Source organism: Telmatherina bonti (assembly GCF_933228915.1).
Source record: "Telmatherina bonti genome assembly, chromosome: 9".
NCBI classification, from domain to species: Eukaryota; Metazoa; Chordata; class Actinopteri; order Atheriniformes; family Telmatherinidae; genus Telmatherina; species Telmatherina bonti.
Window position 1 is genome coordinate 33,939,878 of NC_136627.1, and position 17,721 is coordinate 33,957,598.

The window sequence follows — 17,721 nt, forward strand, 5'->3', positions numbered from 1 at the left end:
CTACATCACCAAACAGATGAAATTCTGATCATTCGGTCCCATCACATTGCTACATAACAAGGTTTCTTAAACATGCATTTTTAGAGGTCACATTCAGGGAAATTTTTAAAAGATCATTTCCCATCTAAATGAAGAGGAAAAAGGTGAAACCGATGAAGTTACAGTTTCTGTTTTGCACCTGTAGATGTAGGAGTTTGGGCTCCAGGACAGATAGGGCCCCCTCCATGGTAGAGAGGCGTCTCTGCAGAGCGAGGACTCCTCCCAAATCACTGCCCATGTACTGGGTGGCGTCAATGGCCTTCCTCTTCTCCTGGATCTGGGACTTGATCTCAGCACACTCCAGCAGGTAATTCTGCAGGCGCAACATGGAGTCGAGCTGATCTTTCTTCTGTTCCACCAGCTCTACGATGCTGTTCCACCTGGAACAGAGACATTAAAAACACAATACGATTAGAAGGGACATTTATTTCAGAAGTAAAATTTCCATAACAGTCGATTTGGATGACAGCCTTAATTAAGCATTAATTTTTCTTTTCTTTTTCAAAGTGTGAGACGTTGATTTAAAGAAAATGCAGATGATATGTCAAAGACAAAAACTTCAAGTATTCCATCACTGGCCGGATTTATTGTAAGAGACATAGAAACATATTGAAACATTTAGATCTGATTATTGTAATTCATTTCAACTTTAAACACAAACAAGTCTAAAGAGATTATTTTCAGCATCTTCACTGATCAATTCATTGTATTTAGAAAGTATAAAATCTATAATGTGATGACAGTGAAAATAAAAAACAAAAAACAACATACAAAGAAAAATAAATTTCTTGAACATACAGTTAAATTATTCTGGAATATTTTTCAATCAGCAGATTAACTGGTGAAAGGTGAGGGTGTCAGGATCGGGTATAAAAACAGCAACTTTTCAAAAGCTAGAATTTTCATAAACTATTCAAGGAATCTAGGAAAATCTCAGCACGCTGAGATGACAGACTTTCTTATTTTCCAGCACTGCAGGAAAAACCATAATGACATCATGATCAGTGCAACCACATGAGCTTGGGAAGTTCTTAGAAAACCATTTTTACCTCAGCAAACTCAACTGCTGCATTACTAAATAAAACCTGAAACCTTTATTACCCAATGAGGAATCCATATGTCAACTGTTGACTGAAGCAGTGCCAAGTTCATCTCAGATTAACAGAAAAACATTTAAGCTGTTTTTTTTAAAAAAGATGTAAGTTTTTACGTGTTTTTAGAGGAAGCTGAAATAGTACGAGGGGGGAGAATAGTGTTTCTGGTCATGATTTCAGATGCGTGAAGGCGCCAATCAGGCAAAAGTGGATGCTGGAATTTTGGAGAGATACATCCTTCCATCAGGATGACATCTTGTTATGGGAGGTCTGCAGATTTCTTTTAGCAGGACAATGTTAAACCTCATTCTGGACACATTTTGAATAACATGGCTTCATACACACAAAGTGTGTGTTTGACTGGCATGCCTGCAGTCCACATCTGTCACCTACTGGTGAAATAACTAAAATAAACACAGATTCTGTTGAAAAACACTAACTGAGTCACCAAACAATTAAAAAGTCTAAATAAAGAAAAGGACTTACTTAAAAATTAAAGGTAAACGTGCTGAAATCATTACAATCGTCACTGTGTAAAGACAAACAGGTATGTTGGACTTGTTTGTGTGATGTCCTGTTATCAAACGGCGGAGTATAAGAGACAGTTGCTGTCTCTCTGTTCTGGTTTCAGGCCTCGTCTGCTTAGCATTTCGTCATACAATATGTTCTCCTGAATCTGCTCCAGACCAGCAGGCCTCAATACAGACCCTCCCGCCAAGAAACCCACACTCACCCATACAAACACAGATCCTTGTGACTGAGGTAATGGCGGCGGAGCCAGGAGGCGGACTGAGGACTGGCAGGAAAACAGGTCCGAGACACTGACCTCAGAGCTCCAATAGTTTTCTAATGAGCCAATAGTTGATTGTAAAATTTCTGTCATGTAATCATTCTGCATTACTGTTGTGGATACAAGCTATTAGCTTAGTTTTCTAAATTTTTTAAATGATTTTAAGTGAGAAAAAGGTAACAAAAGTACATCAGAAGTCAATAATATTTAAAAATGGGAATAAAACCAGGTGAGCGCCTCGATCTTACATATAGGCAACATGTGCTAACGAATGGATGTATTTACCAAGTAAGAATCGAGTTTTAATCTTTATCTGACTGATTTTCTTTCCTCCTTCTTCAGGGATCATGAGATGCTTGTAAGGTTCTACAGTTTCTGCGAGAAGTTCATGTGTTTGTTTTATATTTTAGCACAAGCTCTCTCAGCTGGCCTCGTCTTGAGGGAGGAAGGTAGCACATATGGTCACCCTGAGACCGACTGCATGTGCCAAGGTCACATGACACTGCTGCCAGACATAATGGCAGTCAATGAACGACTGGGATTTTATTTATTCTTTTATTAAAAACATCTATTTATGATAAGGTCCTATGGAGGTGTCAGAGATACAGGCTGTAAGATTAACTGTTTTTTTTTTTTTTTAATTATTAATTTTTATTTAAAAAAAAAAAAACAAAACATGAACATATTTAAACAAGATAAAAATGTAGGAAAACGTTAAACTTTTTACTAAGATGATACTTAAAATCACTAAAGAAATATAAGAAAAAGAAATTTAAAAAAAAGAGTCCCATTAAAAGAAGTCCCATTCATTCAGTATAGTTGTCCAGCTACCTTTCCTCCGCCCTACCCACCAGCCAGGCAAACAATATTAAAATAAATGTATTTTTATTGTCTGTTAGTTGCTCTATTTTCAAGTGCATTTTATCAAAATTAAGTTTGAAAATATGCAGAAAATCATAACTCATGTATTTACAATGGTAAATAATTTATCTTTAAGTATTTATGTTTTACTTCCAAGAATTTTTATTATTTTATGGCTAAATTTTCAAGTAGTATTTTAATATTACTGTATGTAATATTTTAATATTTAACATTTTAGTTTTATTTTCATTTTATTTCATATTATTAATATTATTATTTTATTTAATTATAATTTTGTTTAATTTAATATTTTAATATCACTGTATGTTACAGCCTCAGTCAAGTTATCTATGTGATGACATGCAGAGGATTTATAAATTCTGTACAATCCAGCCGGCAGATGGAAGAAGGAAGAGAGACAATCATGGACATGGAACCATACACTCTGACCCGCAAAATACTCATCTGGAATCATGCAGAAATTCTGTGAAAAACAGGAAAAATATGCTGCAATACTACATGAGTCCGTATTAATGTGCAATTTTTTGCTGACATTATTATCAGCAACGGAGGTTGATATTAACTCTATGTAGAAAAATTAAGTACCGTATTGAATTCCACCTTTTTGAAACTTTGTCCTGTTTATTTCTCCCTTATCAAAGAAATCTCTCTTGTTTCAGACTTGAATGGAAGCTGAATGTGGTTAAAAAGTGCAATGCAGAAAACGTAAACAAGCCTGGCCTTGCATGGAAGTACTACTAACATCAGAAGTATTTGAGATGTGTTGAGAAGTTTAATTTAATTCCAGTTTTGTCCTTTATTAGAACGCGACTAAGCAGCATTGTTTTCATTACCTGGAGTTGAGGTGGTCCTGACAGCCCCTAACTTCTGTGGAAGATGGATGACCTCCATCCAGGAGCTGCTGGACTATCTGGTTGACATCCAGGATCCGTCCCATCAGGCTGTTCATCTCCTGGTCCAGGCTCTCAAACCTACAAGGCGCAGCGTGCGTTACTGTGTGAACGGCCAATCAGAGCTTTTTCACTTCTTGGCTACACTGGTCTCTTTTCCTTTCTCCCACCTGTGTGCTACCACCTCCACATCCTCCAGCTTTTCAGGGATCTCCATCTTGTCCAGCCACTGCTCTTTCTCATCAATCCACAACTCGCATGCATTGACCTCGCTGAACATACGGTAAACAGCGAGTGCATCGTGAAGCCACTGTTGCCGTAGCACCGCAACTTCAGCAACCTCTGTGTACAGCTGCTCCACTTCTCCCATTCGCACCTGCACCTCCTGCAGATAAAGGGACAGGACTGAGATCAGGGGTTTTAATCAAACAAACAATAAAAAAAACTATGGTAGGAAAGTTTCTTTTCATTGCTAAACTTTCCTGCCTGCACCCACCTCCTGCTCACGGTACCGCAGCGGCAGCGCCACCACGTGCTTTCGCAGCGCCACCACATGTAGACGATGCTTGTCAATGGCCTCAGTAACTCCTTTATGCTTTTTCAACAGGGACTGAGTGGAGTACTCATCGTGACCGAAGTCTTCGCTGGAGACCAGGCGGTAAGCGTCCTGTAGCCAGGCCGCCACATCATCCGTTTCCGTGGAGAACTGGAAGAAGTTGAGGGCCTCCTGCAGGTGGCCGAGATGCTGCGCAGCCTGGTCCTCCAGCCTCTTCCACTCCCCTTTAACCTCCATGATGCGCTCCTGGATTCCTGCTGTACCAAAGCTCTTCTCACTCAGGATCTGCTTCCCTCGCTTCATGGTGTTCTGGAGAAAAGTCAAAGTAGAGGAAGTAGCTAAATAAGTTCAAAGAAACCAAGTTTTTAGTATAAATTTTAATTTCTGCCATGATCTGTGGGTTTTTGCTTTAATTCTTGTTGATTTAATATCTTATTAGTTGTCACTGTATCTGTCTTGTCTAATTTCCTGGTTTATTTTGTAGGTTTTTCCCATTCTGTGTTCTCTTCCTGTTCACGCCTGGTTTCATTTGCTAGTTTACCCCAGGGTATATATGCCCCCGCTTTATGTTATCAATAAACCTTTATCTCTGCACCTGTCTGCCTCCTGACTCTTCACCCTGCATTTGGACCAGGGAAAATTTTGGAGAATGTCGTTCTGTGAGGAACAAAAGCAACTTTTGCAAAGATCAGCTGGAACAAAGAGTCATTCATGAATGTTAATGCAGAACTTAAGTAAAGTACAAAAAGTTCAGAACAGAAACTCCTGGTACCATCAGTCTTACAGGGGCTGGTTTTAACACACACACACACACACACACACACACACACATTCACACACACACACACACACACACACACACACACACACACACACACACACACACACACACACACACACACACACACACACACCTGCAGCAGTGACCTATGAGCCAGCAGCTCTCCGGCCAGAATTTTGTGCTTCTGGAGTAATCTCAGCACACTGCTCAGGTCCTTCCCAAAACCCTGAGCTGCCAGGATGGAGCTTTTTTCCCGGATCCAGGCTTCTGATTCTTCCAGCTCCTAATAGGTCAAGAAACAGGGAGATAAGATAACAAGGTTTAGTTTCTTACAGTTTTATTCTGCTTTTCACACAATCCAGACTTTGATCCTAGAAATAAAAGAAGAGGTGGAGAAAGGAAAACAGAAAAATGAAAAACGTTAAAGTGAGAAAAGATCCAGAGGAAAAACAAACTTAATGTAGGATAATTATTTCTTCAGTAATGTGAATAAATTACTGTAGAGACAACATAAATTCTGGTGATATGACAGACACATGGAGGTCACCTGCTCTGTTAGCGAATTATCAGAGGTATATGGATCTTTACAACATCCATGTCAGGTCATCACATTTAGTTACAACAGTTGCAGACTGTATATAATATGCTATGAAACACCAAGATGAAGCTTAAGTAAAAAGTAACCAGGTCTGACAAAATGTCCCGATTATTACCGTGCAGCTGTGATCAGAATGTGATCTGCTTTATTCATCTCCATGACAACATGGCACAGCTGTTGCAATCCAAAAAAAAACCCAACCTTAATTTGATCAATTAAAATCCCAAACGTAATAACAGATATGTACTAAAGACCTACTGATCTGTGGACTTTCAGAAAAACATCTTCAAATCTGTCTTTGAGAGAGATAAGATATAGATTCAAATCTTTGGAAAGTAAAACATGAATCACAAAAGTCTTTATGAAATGCAGGAAACAGGAAGTGCTTCAACATACATGTTTACTATGAAGCAGTGGTTCCCAAACTTTTTCTGCAGGGCTTCCTTTCATGGACGACAGTAATATGAAGCCCCTCCCGTCACTGAACCAAAGAAACACACTAAGAAACGTGTCATTAGTTTAGTGCCTGCAGTGTAGTGACTTTAGCTAAGACCGTGTCAGGATTACGATCCATTCTCCTCCTTTAGTTTGAAACGTTTTAAACCAGGAATCTTTGCAAACTACTTCAGATGAGAAGAGTTTTTCATGAAACGATGCTGGTTTAGTAAAAACAATTCTGTTATATATGATAGTTAGGTAGTTTATTTCTAAGGCAACCAGCATTTCTTTGTATTCAGGATAAAATGTCCTCAAGTGGTGTCGTAACTTGTTTGGCTTCATACTTCATAATGTTAGATGATGATATTTTAAAACAAACAAATTACTGTGATCGATTATTACTATTGCTTAACCATCACCGGGTCAAGCAGGAGCACATATTTCATCATATTTTATTCTCTCTTTTTTAGTACTTGAACGCTTACCTGATGATTCATCATAATTTTCCATAGTATTTTTATGAATTTGTCCAGTGCCACAACTCCCAGGTTTTATTTAGCATTGTTGTCCTCTCTTGTGATAACCCTGACCCCCCCAGTTTCAGTTTATAAATGTCCATATTTAAAACTCTCTTACAAGCAGTTTTAGGCACTTCACAAGTATCTCAAATGAAATATTCTTTGCTCTTAATCCTCGCCCTCTGGCTCGAGCCATCCTACCTGGAAGAAGGCCCACAGTTGTCTCGACTCCTCCAGCTCAGAATGCCTTTTAGCTGCCAGTTGTTTCAGCTCCTCCAGACAGGAGGACACGTGGTTGACACGGTTACAGATCACCTGGGGGTCACATGGTTGGTAACCTGAGAGAAGAAGGTTGAAGGCCGTTACTGGAGTTAAAAAAACGAAGGATAAAGATCCTGCATCCTGCGAGCCTCCATCTCGCCAGCATCAAATTTAAAAAAAATTAATTTCCTTTTTCATCCAGGTTGAACATATAAATAATGACGGAAAACAAGCAGCGGGGAGGATTTCAGACGTTATGCTTCCTCTACAACCCCTTCCACTCTTGTATCTTGATATGAATAATTATTCATCAATGACCCAGATCAATTAAAAACTGTATTTTAAGACCTTTTTAATGTTGAATACATTGCTGCTGGTGACCAGAGCAAGCCACCACACTGCTGTGGTTCCTTCCATATCAGTAAATACAAATAAGGCCTAATGTGCTGAAATATAAAGAAATTAAAGACAGTTTGAACTCTGGCAACTACCTGTAGTCATGGCAGCATTATGCCCATCCCAGTTTCTGATGAAGTTCATACAATACAGAATGTAGTGAGAGTGTTAACTTGTTTATCATCACATTATGTAGCATTCAACAAAAATATTAGAAAAAGTTCAGCATGAAGAAAATGGCAGCTAATATCAGCGTTATTGTCTAAAGTTCCAGATCATATTAGATTTCCATTGGGAAACCAAAAGTACTGTGTACTGGCCCAACATTTCTTCTCCTGGCATTCTAAATAAACCCACATGAGTGGAAAATCTCCCTGTTTTACACTCTAAACGGGAAACTTCCTCAGATTCATCATCAGCAGAGAAAGCTGCAAGTGTCAGCTGCAAATTTCTCTGCACATCTGCAGCAACATCTGGCTTCACATATCATATAATCTCAGATTATTTGTGCATAACTGCGTGTGTGTGTGTGTTTGTACCCTCTATTGTGGTGAACTTGAGTGCAGCAGCGTTGAGTGTCTCCACCCTCTCGGCCTGAACAGTAATGTCGGCTTCCTGCAGGCTGTGCTTCTGCAACAGGTCATCCACCTGCAGAAGATGCTTCCCGAAGTCCTTTGACAGCAGCTGAACCTGAAAGAACAGAAGAAAGGAAGGAGGGAGGATGAGAATCATGGAAGGATAACAGAAAAGCATTGGATCGTGATATTTAAGTTACCAAAGACACACGGAGTTCTCTATCTCCTTCTAGATCACATTTCTCTGTTTAGTTCACACACATTCTGTCTTACCTGTGTGTCCTCCATCCAGTCAATCATGTACACCATGTCCTGAAAAGTCTTCTGCAGTGCCAGATTTTTCTCCAGTCGGGTCCTCCTGCCGGCCACCAGCTCCTTCAGCAGAGTCCACTGGCCCAGGATGTTTTCTTTACGTGCCAAGATCCGCCGGTTGTCATAGTATCCTTCAGCCTCCATCTCGCCAGCAAGTTCCACTACCACACCAATCCGCTCTTCATATGAAGCTATGTCCGCCTCAATGGCCTCGTGTTTCTTCATGGCTGCCTCCACTGCTGGCAGGTCGTAGCCAAAGTTGTCCTGAAGGCAGACAGAAGAAAAAAACAAGATGTGCTCTGAAGCAAAAGGAGACTAGACGGATGACTTGGCAATGAAAGGATGAAAGCAGGAATAAGAGGAGACTTTCTGCAGCCACAGTCAGTCTGCAGTGACTGATTTCACCCTCATGCAAAAGATTAGTTAAATGTTTTCATGAAAAAATCATTTCTGAAGGATTTCTAGTCTTAATGGAGCTGAAATTTCCAGCCGAACCAAAGTGATGGAAAGGATCCGCAGACATACAAACATACAGCCTGTAGCTGCATAAAGTTTTCATTTCCATACCTGAGAAACAAGTCTCTGGTTCTCGTTGAGCCACGCTTGTCTCATGGTGGTTTTATGGTCGAAGCGCTGTGCTAAGAGCTCGAGCTTCTCCTGACGAATCAGCTCCTTGCGTAGAGCCACACCCCTCTCATGCTCTGCTTTTTCCAGCCTCTCCCAGGCCTGAAGAGTGACCAGAAGCGAGTGTTACGTAACGTTAACAAGGCATCCAGAGGTGCTACAGTTCGGATACATGACAGCTGATGGATGGATGGATGACCTTATTGATGTCTGAGATGAGCTTCCCGTCATGAGGCACGTAGGGTTTCTGGTTATTGGCTCTGAGTTTGCTTTGGATGGTGAAGAGAAGGACTTCAAGATTCCCCTTCTCCTGAAACCTGGGAGAAGAAAAGAATAACAGTGATCCATCCCCTCACATCTGCAGTGTTTTACATGATCGAAGCTCTTTCAACTTCATTTAGAGAGAAAGTGAGACTGAAAGACACACCAGCAGGATGCTACAAAGTTAGACTGATGTTCAGAATCTTGATTAGGAACATTAAACAGCACGAGCGCTTGCTGACAGACAGATCTGTTAGCAAAGGATGACTTATCAGATGTCACTGCTGTCCAGCAGCTTGGTTATTAATCATGGTGACACAACGGCGTCCATCTCTGCTTTTACTTATAAATGGACCAATACGAAGACAGAAACTCATGCAGAAAAGCCAGTTTGACCTTTATCTTTGCTTTTGTTAAATACAGACTGTCATAAACGCCAAAAATGAAGCAGCTTTCAGGAAAATGTGAGTTTTAAGAACAAGCTTGATGCTGCCAGCTGCATGTCACACTACTTGTGCTCGTGGATTTGATTATGACAACACATGAGCTTAAAGTATATTTTTAAGTCAGATGAGATCTGCTGGTTATGAGAGATTCAAGTTTGGACACATACACTTAACTCACCCACAATCGGTCCACTGAACACTAATACACACTAAAACAGGACCAATCACATCACAGTCTGTGTGTGTTGGTGTGTGTTTGTGCGTCGGAGTGTATCATCGTAGCTGCCTGCAGACCTGAGTGTACTTCTGGCTTTTTGTACCGTTGATCCTGATGATGGTGGACAAAAAGCTCAAGGCTCAGTGACTCTGAACTCGAGCACAATTCACAAATGTTTATGTACACACAAAACCAGACATGGTGGACTTCTACGGGGTCTTGTTTTACTCGTAATAACCGCTTCATCTGACAAATACAAAGCTGGACAAGAAGTCTGTGTTTGATAGATTAGATTAGATTAGATTAGATTAGATTAGATTAGATTAGATTAGATTAGATTAGATTAGATTAATAGATAGATAGATAGATAGATAGACAGACAGACAGACAGATAGATAGATAGATAGATAGATAGATAGACAGACAGACAGAAAGATAGATAGATAGATAGATAGATAGATAGATAGATAGATAGATAGATAGATAGATAGACAGACAGAAAGATAGATAGATAGATAGATAGACAGACAGACAGAAAGATAGATAGATAGATAGATAGATAGATAGATAGACAGACAGACAGAGACAGATAGATAGATAGATAGATAGATAGATAGATAGATAGACAGACAGACAGACAGAAAGATAGATAGATAGATAGATAGACAGACAGACAGACAGACAGACAGACACAAAGATAGATAGATAGATAGATAGATAGATAGATAGATAGATAGATAGATAGATAGATAGATAGATAGATAGATAGATAGATAGATAGATAGATAGATACAGACAGATAGATAAATTTTACTGTCATTGTAACATTTTCATGTACAACGAAGTTTAAAAGTGCTGATCGGTTCAAGGTGTAAAGTCATACGATCATAAGAGAAGTAATAAAACAAGTATAAAGGATAAAAATAAAAATGTTACTAATAAAGTAATGATAAAGAACTAAAATAAAATACATAAAACCTTTAGTAGATCATTTAAAACGGGTTATCATGACCTCGTCCACTCACATAGTGGTCGCACCCGTGAGCAGCTTCTAGTGTTTATGGTTATAATTATTGAGTACATTTATGATTGTGGAAGAAAAACTTTCTTTGTGTTAACAGCAACTGCCAGGTAAACACATGGCAGGTAAGGCAACGGCAACTCTTCAGCGGTTAGCACAGAAACAAACTAAACGGTCTGGTTTTTATTGCTGAGATCACTGAGAAGAGAGTGCTGGCTGACAGTCACACTAACTGCTGCCGCTGAGACTTCCTGCAATGAACTAAACCACAAATGTGTCGACCTGATGTCTTTCTTTTTGGCAAATTCTACGTCAAAGAGTACAACTGTTACCTCAACAGGAAGGAAAAAACTTAAAAGAAACTTGAGTTTTCTTTTGTCTAAATGCCATCATGTGGTCATTTACCATGTGTTACCTGGTGCTTTAGTTTTTGTGCCGTCGCCTTTCAAGCCTGGACTGATGCACAAGTAGCACCAACATTTTGAAGAAAAACAGGGTACATTTCTCTAAAACATAACGAAACATGACAGAAAGTCTCTCTTCATGCGTGCATGTGTGAAGGAGATTATTAGTGTGATTGTTGGTGTGTGAAGGCTTCATTTTAAAATTTAGAAATAGTTACTATAATGTAAAGCACTTTGTGTTGGTTGCATTAAAAGTGCTTTATTAATAAAGTTTAACTGCTTGATTGATTAATTGATAAATCAAAAGCTCACATTTCAGATTTTGCAATCATAACATTTGAAGCTGCATCCCATCAGATTTTAACAACAGTCCCAGCATGCCAGCAGTTTTTACCATGCACTCTTTGTCTGGATGCCGTGCACGTGACGGGTATGTCTGTGTGTTATTGATCTGCAATGACTCAAAAGTGGCTCCAAAATGTTGACCCGCCTCTCTAGAACTGATTAAACGTACTTGATGGGCTTCTCTATAGTGCAGTAGGTTGTAAAAGCCTGCAGCTGCTGCTGAACTCCAGTCAGAGAGTTTGCAAACTTCTGGTTGCTGATGACCGCTATGGTCTTCTCGATCCACTCCAGCAGGTCAGACGCCAGAGCTTCATAGCGGTTGATTATTTTCTCGGCTTCTATACAATTGTCTAGCACCTGAGTGAGAGAGGAACAGAACGAGACATGAAGATGCACAATGCGATGAAGAGAAACATCCTTCCTTCCACCATGCTGATGACGTTTTACCTTGCCAACTCTCTTCCCCTCCACAATAAGAGCCTTCATCTTGGAGAAGTAGTGGTAGTAGGAGACCACATACGTAATGATGGACTTCTCATCTGGATTCTCTGTGTTCACATCTGGATGTGAGGATATGAAGGGGACAAAGAAAAGCAGCTCATGCCACAGTATTTTAGAGCAGCTGGTGATGTGATGTGGTCTGCATGATCTCAACCCAGTGTTCAGTCTCACCCTCAGGGTCCAGAAGTTTGGTGAGGCCCAGGCGCTGCTCAGCGATGTTGAACGCTTGCTGGAGGTTGTGGGTTGCATTGGACCGTGTCAGCTTGTGGAACTCTATTAGGTCTGGCCTGAAAGGCGCGAGATCATGCAATAAAAATTGGTAATGTGTGTAAAACAGTAAAACTGTCTTAGTGGGTGTTTCAGCCATAACTTTGAATCCTTAACAACGTGTGTGTCATACCTGTGTCTGTGTATGAGGGCGTTGAAGGCAAGGCCGTCTCTCCAACAGGTGGTGAAGTTCTGGATGTTGACTTCAGGGTACCTGGAGGACAATCAGATGTTTTTCTGACATGAAATACCTGACATGAAGCTCACACTTCATCTGCAAATGCTAACATCCTTCTTTTTAATTCCTAAATACTCCTGAAACTTCCCGCTGCAGCTTGCAGTCATTGTGTCTGAGTTTCATTGCTCACCCTGCAGTCTTCATCTGGCACCAAAGCAGCAGAGCATCCTTGGCAGAGCGAGTTTCCCTGTTGTCCTCCGTCTCAATTTTGATCACCTGGATCTGAGCATGAACACAGCAAAGCAGCAGCTCAGAGTTTCTGTGAGACACATCATCTGTTTCTGAGACTGAAAGAAAATAAACAGCATCTCTGAACACGTTTAATCTGACTGACGATGTTACCTTCTGGTATGTTTAGCCAGCAGTAAGCTTCTTATTTCCCAGTTGTAGCTGTTAGTTTGTGTAACAAACAAATAACGTAACCATTTAATAAATAACAAGCTGCAATTAGATAAACTAAAGATATGAGAAGTAAAAGAATCAGTTGTCACTTTGGCAGTTCTTCTAAACACCAAGAAAGCTCTTAAAGAAGAGACATGGGCAGCATTGGCAGATATACAAAAGACCACCGTGAGCCTCCTGAGAGCAAGAGCAGCGCCGCCACGACGCCTGATGATCGCTGACAGTGACAAGCATTCAACCAATCATATCAGAGCGACATGATACAAGGTAATTGGGGACATGACACCCTGGGATCAGCTGCTGCTTCCGTTGCTAGGCACAACACTGCACACACACACACACACACACACACACACGCACGCACACACACACACACACACACACACACACACACACACACACACACACACACACACTCACACACACACACACACACTTCTATTTGAAAAGACAAACACAAACGCGAAGCATTTGAAAAACATTTATAAGTGATATAAAGTAAGAACCTGAAAATAAAGTGCATCATGCTTATTATCTTGTTTGAATTGTAAAGACAGAAAAAAATCCTAAACAGAGATTTTCTTGTGGCGATTTATACATTTTTTATGCCAACAGTTTTTCTTTGCTGTGAATCTGCCAACAATATGAAATCCTATGACATTATTAAGACACTGAGTCACAGGGAATGTATAAAACATGAGGAACATCTGGCGGATATGAAATATAAAATACAGGTTTATTGTGTCAGGAAGCTGCAAGATCATCTTCCTTTAATGTGCAATAAATAAATCTTTTCAGAAATCCAGTAAGGCTTGATCAGTGTGCTGCCGTTCAGATGCACTGTAAGCAGCAGGAGAGCAAGCACTTTGTTAAGTAAGCAGATGCAAGCAGACCTGCACAAGGACACTCAGCCAGCCATGTGCAACCCTCTGATAGAAGCTTCTGCAAATAATAACTGAATGTTATTATTTGTGCATGGTTCTGTAAATACTTTGGATTTACCTCTTCCTGTCATTCCTCTCTCCCACTCTCTCTCTCTTATTCTCTGTCTCTTTCTGTCCCTCCCTCTTCCTGCCGGTGAGCTGTTACTGCAGTGGTTTGGCCCTATCTGCTGACCTGGCAAAGCAAACTCTCACTTTCACCTCAGAGGAAAGGAGGAAAGAGGAAAAGAGGTGGAGATGAGGAGTGACGAAGCACAGGAGGAAAAGACAGAAACCCAGCCAACCAGGAAGTTTCACACACAACTACATTCAACCAAAAGGAGGGTTTTTTGTTTAATTTTTCTACATGAAACAAAGTGTTTTGTTTTTATTTATATCTTGTAATTTACCTGGAAAGGTTTCTTGGTTCTAAAAAAGCTTTTATCTTCTGTAGATGTACATTTAAGTAAAGGCAGCTAAAGCAGGTGTGAAGTAAGGCTGACATAATGAAGACGAGGTGAAAAAGCTTGGAGATGTATAAAGGCCAGCATGTGACGAGGAACAGCTGGGAAGACCGAGGCACTTCAGCCACCTTTTACTTGCAACATGTCTGCCTACTGTTCCCCATCAGTCTCCATCCTCATCTTCCTCTGTATCACTCAGACTGTTCTCATTAAAACCCTCCAATAAATCCCTGATGTGAATAAGCTGCTCATCTCTTCACTAAACTACAACACACACATTAACTTAACCCAAATAAAACCATATTTAAAGTGAGCCGTAGTCAAATCATGTTATGTTTTTACTATGTTCACTGCATGCAGTGATACATACCGCTCCCAGCACACACCACGGAGTTGTGAGCTGTACTTAATGACAGCAGTGTTTGGACTTTCTGTTGCTTGCTTTGACTGTGTTTTTATAATGTTTCTTTAAAAAGATGCAACACCAGATTTACGACTTGCACTAAAGGACTGCAAGTAAAAAGACAAAATCTCTGAAGCAACTCTGTGTTTTAAAGAACATGCATTTAAGTTGATCATTTAGATAATAACACATGCTACAGGGGAGTCGGGGAGTGTAAAGATAAGTGTAAGATACTGTCTCATTCATAAAAATATGATAACTGGAATGTGGTTCTACTCAGAATAAGCTAAAAACTAAGAAGGGTGTCGTACTCGTACACAAATCTAGATTTTCTACCTAAAAATGTCTCATTAAGGTAGCAAAAACATGGACACACACACACAGCTGAAAGTCCACATGTACACATGCAACAACAAGGTCCTGCACAGCTCTCCTTCCTCAGGACATGAAAAATTGAAGAAGCCATCAAACGGTTGGATCTGGGAGCAGGAGAACAGCCCAGCCTACATGTAATGGTGGCATATCCAGCAGTCTGCTAAAGCTGCAGTAAACTAAACTGAACACTTACAGGTTAGAAGAAATACATTAACTGGATTTAAATGGATTTTTTTTTTTACTCCATCACATAATGTTAACACAATAATTAAGATAAATCTGGTTTTTATGATTAAATTACCACAAACTTGTCAATCAAGCTCCTTGCAGACATTACTGACCAATCAGAATGCACTTTGACATTTCCCTCGCATACACATCCATGCATTTAATCTGATTAAAGAAGTTCAGCGATACAACCCGCACAGCCCATTTTTGTCTGACTTGATTTGTCTGCTGAGGTTTACACATATTATACCGAATCATTGTGTTAGCAGTGCTGTTTAACGTGCTTCATTGTAGGTAGCCAGGCTGAGCATGACAATACTGAGTCCCAGGAGACGGCAATGTTCCAGAGGTGTCTGAATAATGCCATATAAGCACTGCGCACCAAGGCAACGCTGTAGCACTGAAGCAAAATAAAGAGCAGCCGTGGGCTTATGTTGTACTTACATGAAAAAAAAGATCCTGTATCACTGCTGCTAAGACTGGAAAACTGTACGTGTGAGCATGAACATGTGAGCACATTGGCGTGTGTGACTCCGCTGACAGGCAAGCGGACAGACTATGTAGGTAAGACAGTGCATGCAGTGGGTATTTGTGTGTGTGAATGTCCTTGTTGGAGAGCAGACTGGATGGCGACCGCGCTCTCTGGGCCTCTGCGTGACATTCAAGCTTTATCCAACGAGCGCAGCTGTGGCTGTCGCACGCTGGTGACGTGGAAGCTGTGACAGCCTTCCCCAAACTGAGAGCTCATCCTAAAGGATGCCACTGCTGATTACAGCTAACCTGTTCTTCAGAGCGTAGCATGGCGTCCTGGCAAGCACCTCAGTGCACCATGACTCACAAACTAATGTAACATAACAGCAACATGAAACCAGGCGACTCTGTTATTCCTGCCTCACCACAATGCCTCACTTCTTCATATGCAGTTTGGATTTACCTGGAAGCGTAGGATGATAGTCCAGATAAGGCCCAGGGTGAGGCGATGGTTCCCATCCACAATGTCATGGGAACCGACATTTTCGAGGTGAACCCGCTGTTCTTTAAGGAACTGCAGGGCTTTGTCGACATTCTCCAGGCAGTGGATCCTCATGCGACCCCTCGTGGGTCTCGGCTTGGGAAAAGAGAGGGAATAATCACAGCTTGTCGACCAACATCTGCCAGTCTTGTAGCATCGCCGACATATTACTTCATCAAAGGTCCCATTTAATACCATTTTCAAGCAATTTATATGTTTAAATTTTTTTTTAATTTTTTAAAAATCTTGTTAAAGTCTTTTTATCCTTTTTCTAATGTAATAAGTGCTGCATAATACAGGAAACTACACAATACAATATAATGTTGTATTATTAAAAAAGACAATGTAAGTGTAGGATATAAAGATCAAACATTCAAACATCCAATGGTCCAACTCTCAGGAATATCAAAGATTCACCTGTGCATGCATGCAAAGTAAAACTTCTAGTTGGAATGCTGCCCATATTTACACCTTCCCTCATACCTCTCCAACTTCACATATTCCAGTTATCTGATTAATAAATACAATTGCAGAAACAAGAACTTTAGAGCAGCTCTGACAGCGAGTATCACAGAAAAACTATGCATTGTGTCTTCTTTTCTTTCCAAAAACTGAAAGGAAGTCTGTTTACCTGCTAATGTGTGTAAAAGTGGGTTTTCTTACCAGCAGTTCTCCACTGAGGACCTCCAGCAGTCTGGTGAGCATGTAGCCATCCCTCAGGTCATTGTAAAGGTCAGATATGCGACAGGAGACTCGGGCCAGATGGGAGTTCACCCACTTTGTAAAAGTCTTCTTCTGAACTGCATCTCTTTCATCTGGAGCAAGACAAATGGAGGATTTAACTTCACGCCAGCAGGACAGAGAAAAGAAAGAAGGCAAAAGTCGCAGCTTCACATCAGAGCTTGGACTTCCGTTTTCTAAATAAATCCTGACAAAACTGTTAAAAAGAGGAAGAATATTTAGGCTGTCAGATCAGGCTAATCAACAGGGGTAAACATTACAAGTGCAGATGTATTTTGTGTGTCCATGCAGGTGCATGATCTGTGTGTGTGTGTGACTTCCCACCTGCCAGAGCTTTGATGCGGGAGCACTCGAACAGCTTGGAACTTGTACACTCTGTCTCCCAGAACCCAGAGCCTATTGGTCGGTTGTTGTTGTTGAGCTGGCGCTGGGCTTCCACATTGTCCAGGTCTGGGGAGGCATTAGCCATCGCGCCCAACACCCTGCAACACACACACACACACCAAAAACTCTTGTTTACGTCGCCGACTCCATCCCCACAGCTGAGAGGCTGTTCACAGCTGATAATTAAACTTACTGACTTCACACATCACCTTTTAACCCAAAATTCATCTGAAGCAGTCACAACAAGATTCAGTTTAATTAACTGTCTTAAAATCGTACAAATGGTGACTTTGTTTAGTGGCTGATTCTTGTTAATTAATAATACAGCATCTATGCTT

The 17,721-nt window shown here is 40.6% G+C and overlaps 1 protein-coding gene across 1 annotated transcript in view; it reads right to left on the minus strand.

Moving 5' to 3' along the window:
- The window catches only part of sptbn4b (spectrin, beta, non-erythrocytic 4b), a gene marked incomplete at both ends in the record, with an annotated part of 63,626 nt that extends 46,158 nt beyond the window's left edge, over positions 1-17,468 (minus strand). The window contains 18 exons of the mRNA XM_079245866.1: positions 179-419; positions 3,639-3,776; positions 3,866-4,080; positions 4,192-4,560; positions 5,166-5,315; positions 6,788-6,924; positions 7,783-7,933; positions 8,092-8,394; positions 8,698-8,856; positions 8,954-9,071; positions 11,618-11,805; positions 11,896-12,008; positions 12,121-12,236; positions 12,350-12,430; positions 12,585-12,676; positions 16,181-16,354; positions 16,922-17,073; positions 17,324-17,468. Coding sequence (XP_079101992.1) covers positions 179-419; positions 3,639-3,776; positions 3,866-4,080; positions 4,192-4,560; positions 5,166-5,315; positions 6,788-6,924; positions 7,783-7,933; positions 8,092-8,394; positions 8,698-8,856; positions 8,954-9,071; positions 11,618-11,805; positions 11,896-12,008; positions 12,121-12,236; positions 12,350-12,430; positions 12,585-12,676; positions 16,181-16,354; positions 16,922-17,073; positions 17,324-17,468 — 3,042 coding nt within the window. The remainder of the gene's footprint in view (positions 1-178; positions 420-3,638; positions 3,777-3,865; positions 4,081-4,191; positions 4,561-5,165; positions 5,316-6,787; positions 6,925-7,782; positions 7,934-8,091; positions 8,395-8,697; positions 8,857-8,953; positions 9,072-11,617; positions 11,806-11,895; positions 12,009-12,120; positions 12,237-12,349; positions 12,431-12,584; positions 12,677-16,180; positions 16,355-16,921; positions 17,074-17,323) is intronic.
- Positions 17,469-17,721: the final 253 nt, after the last annotated feature.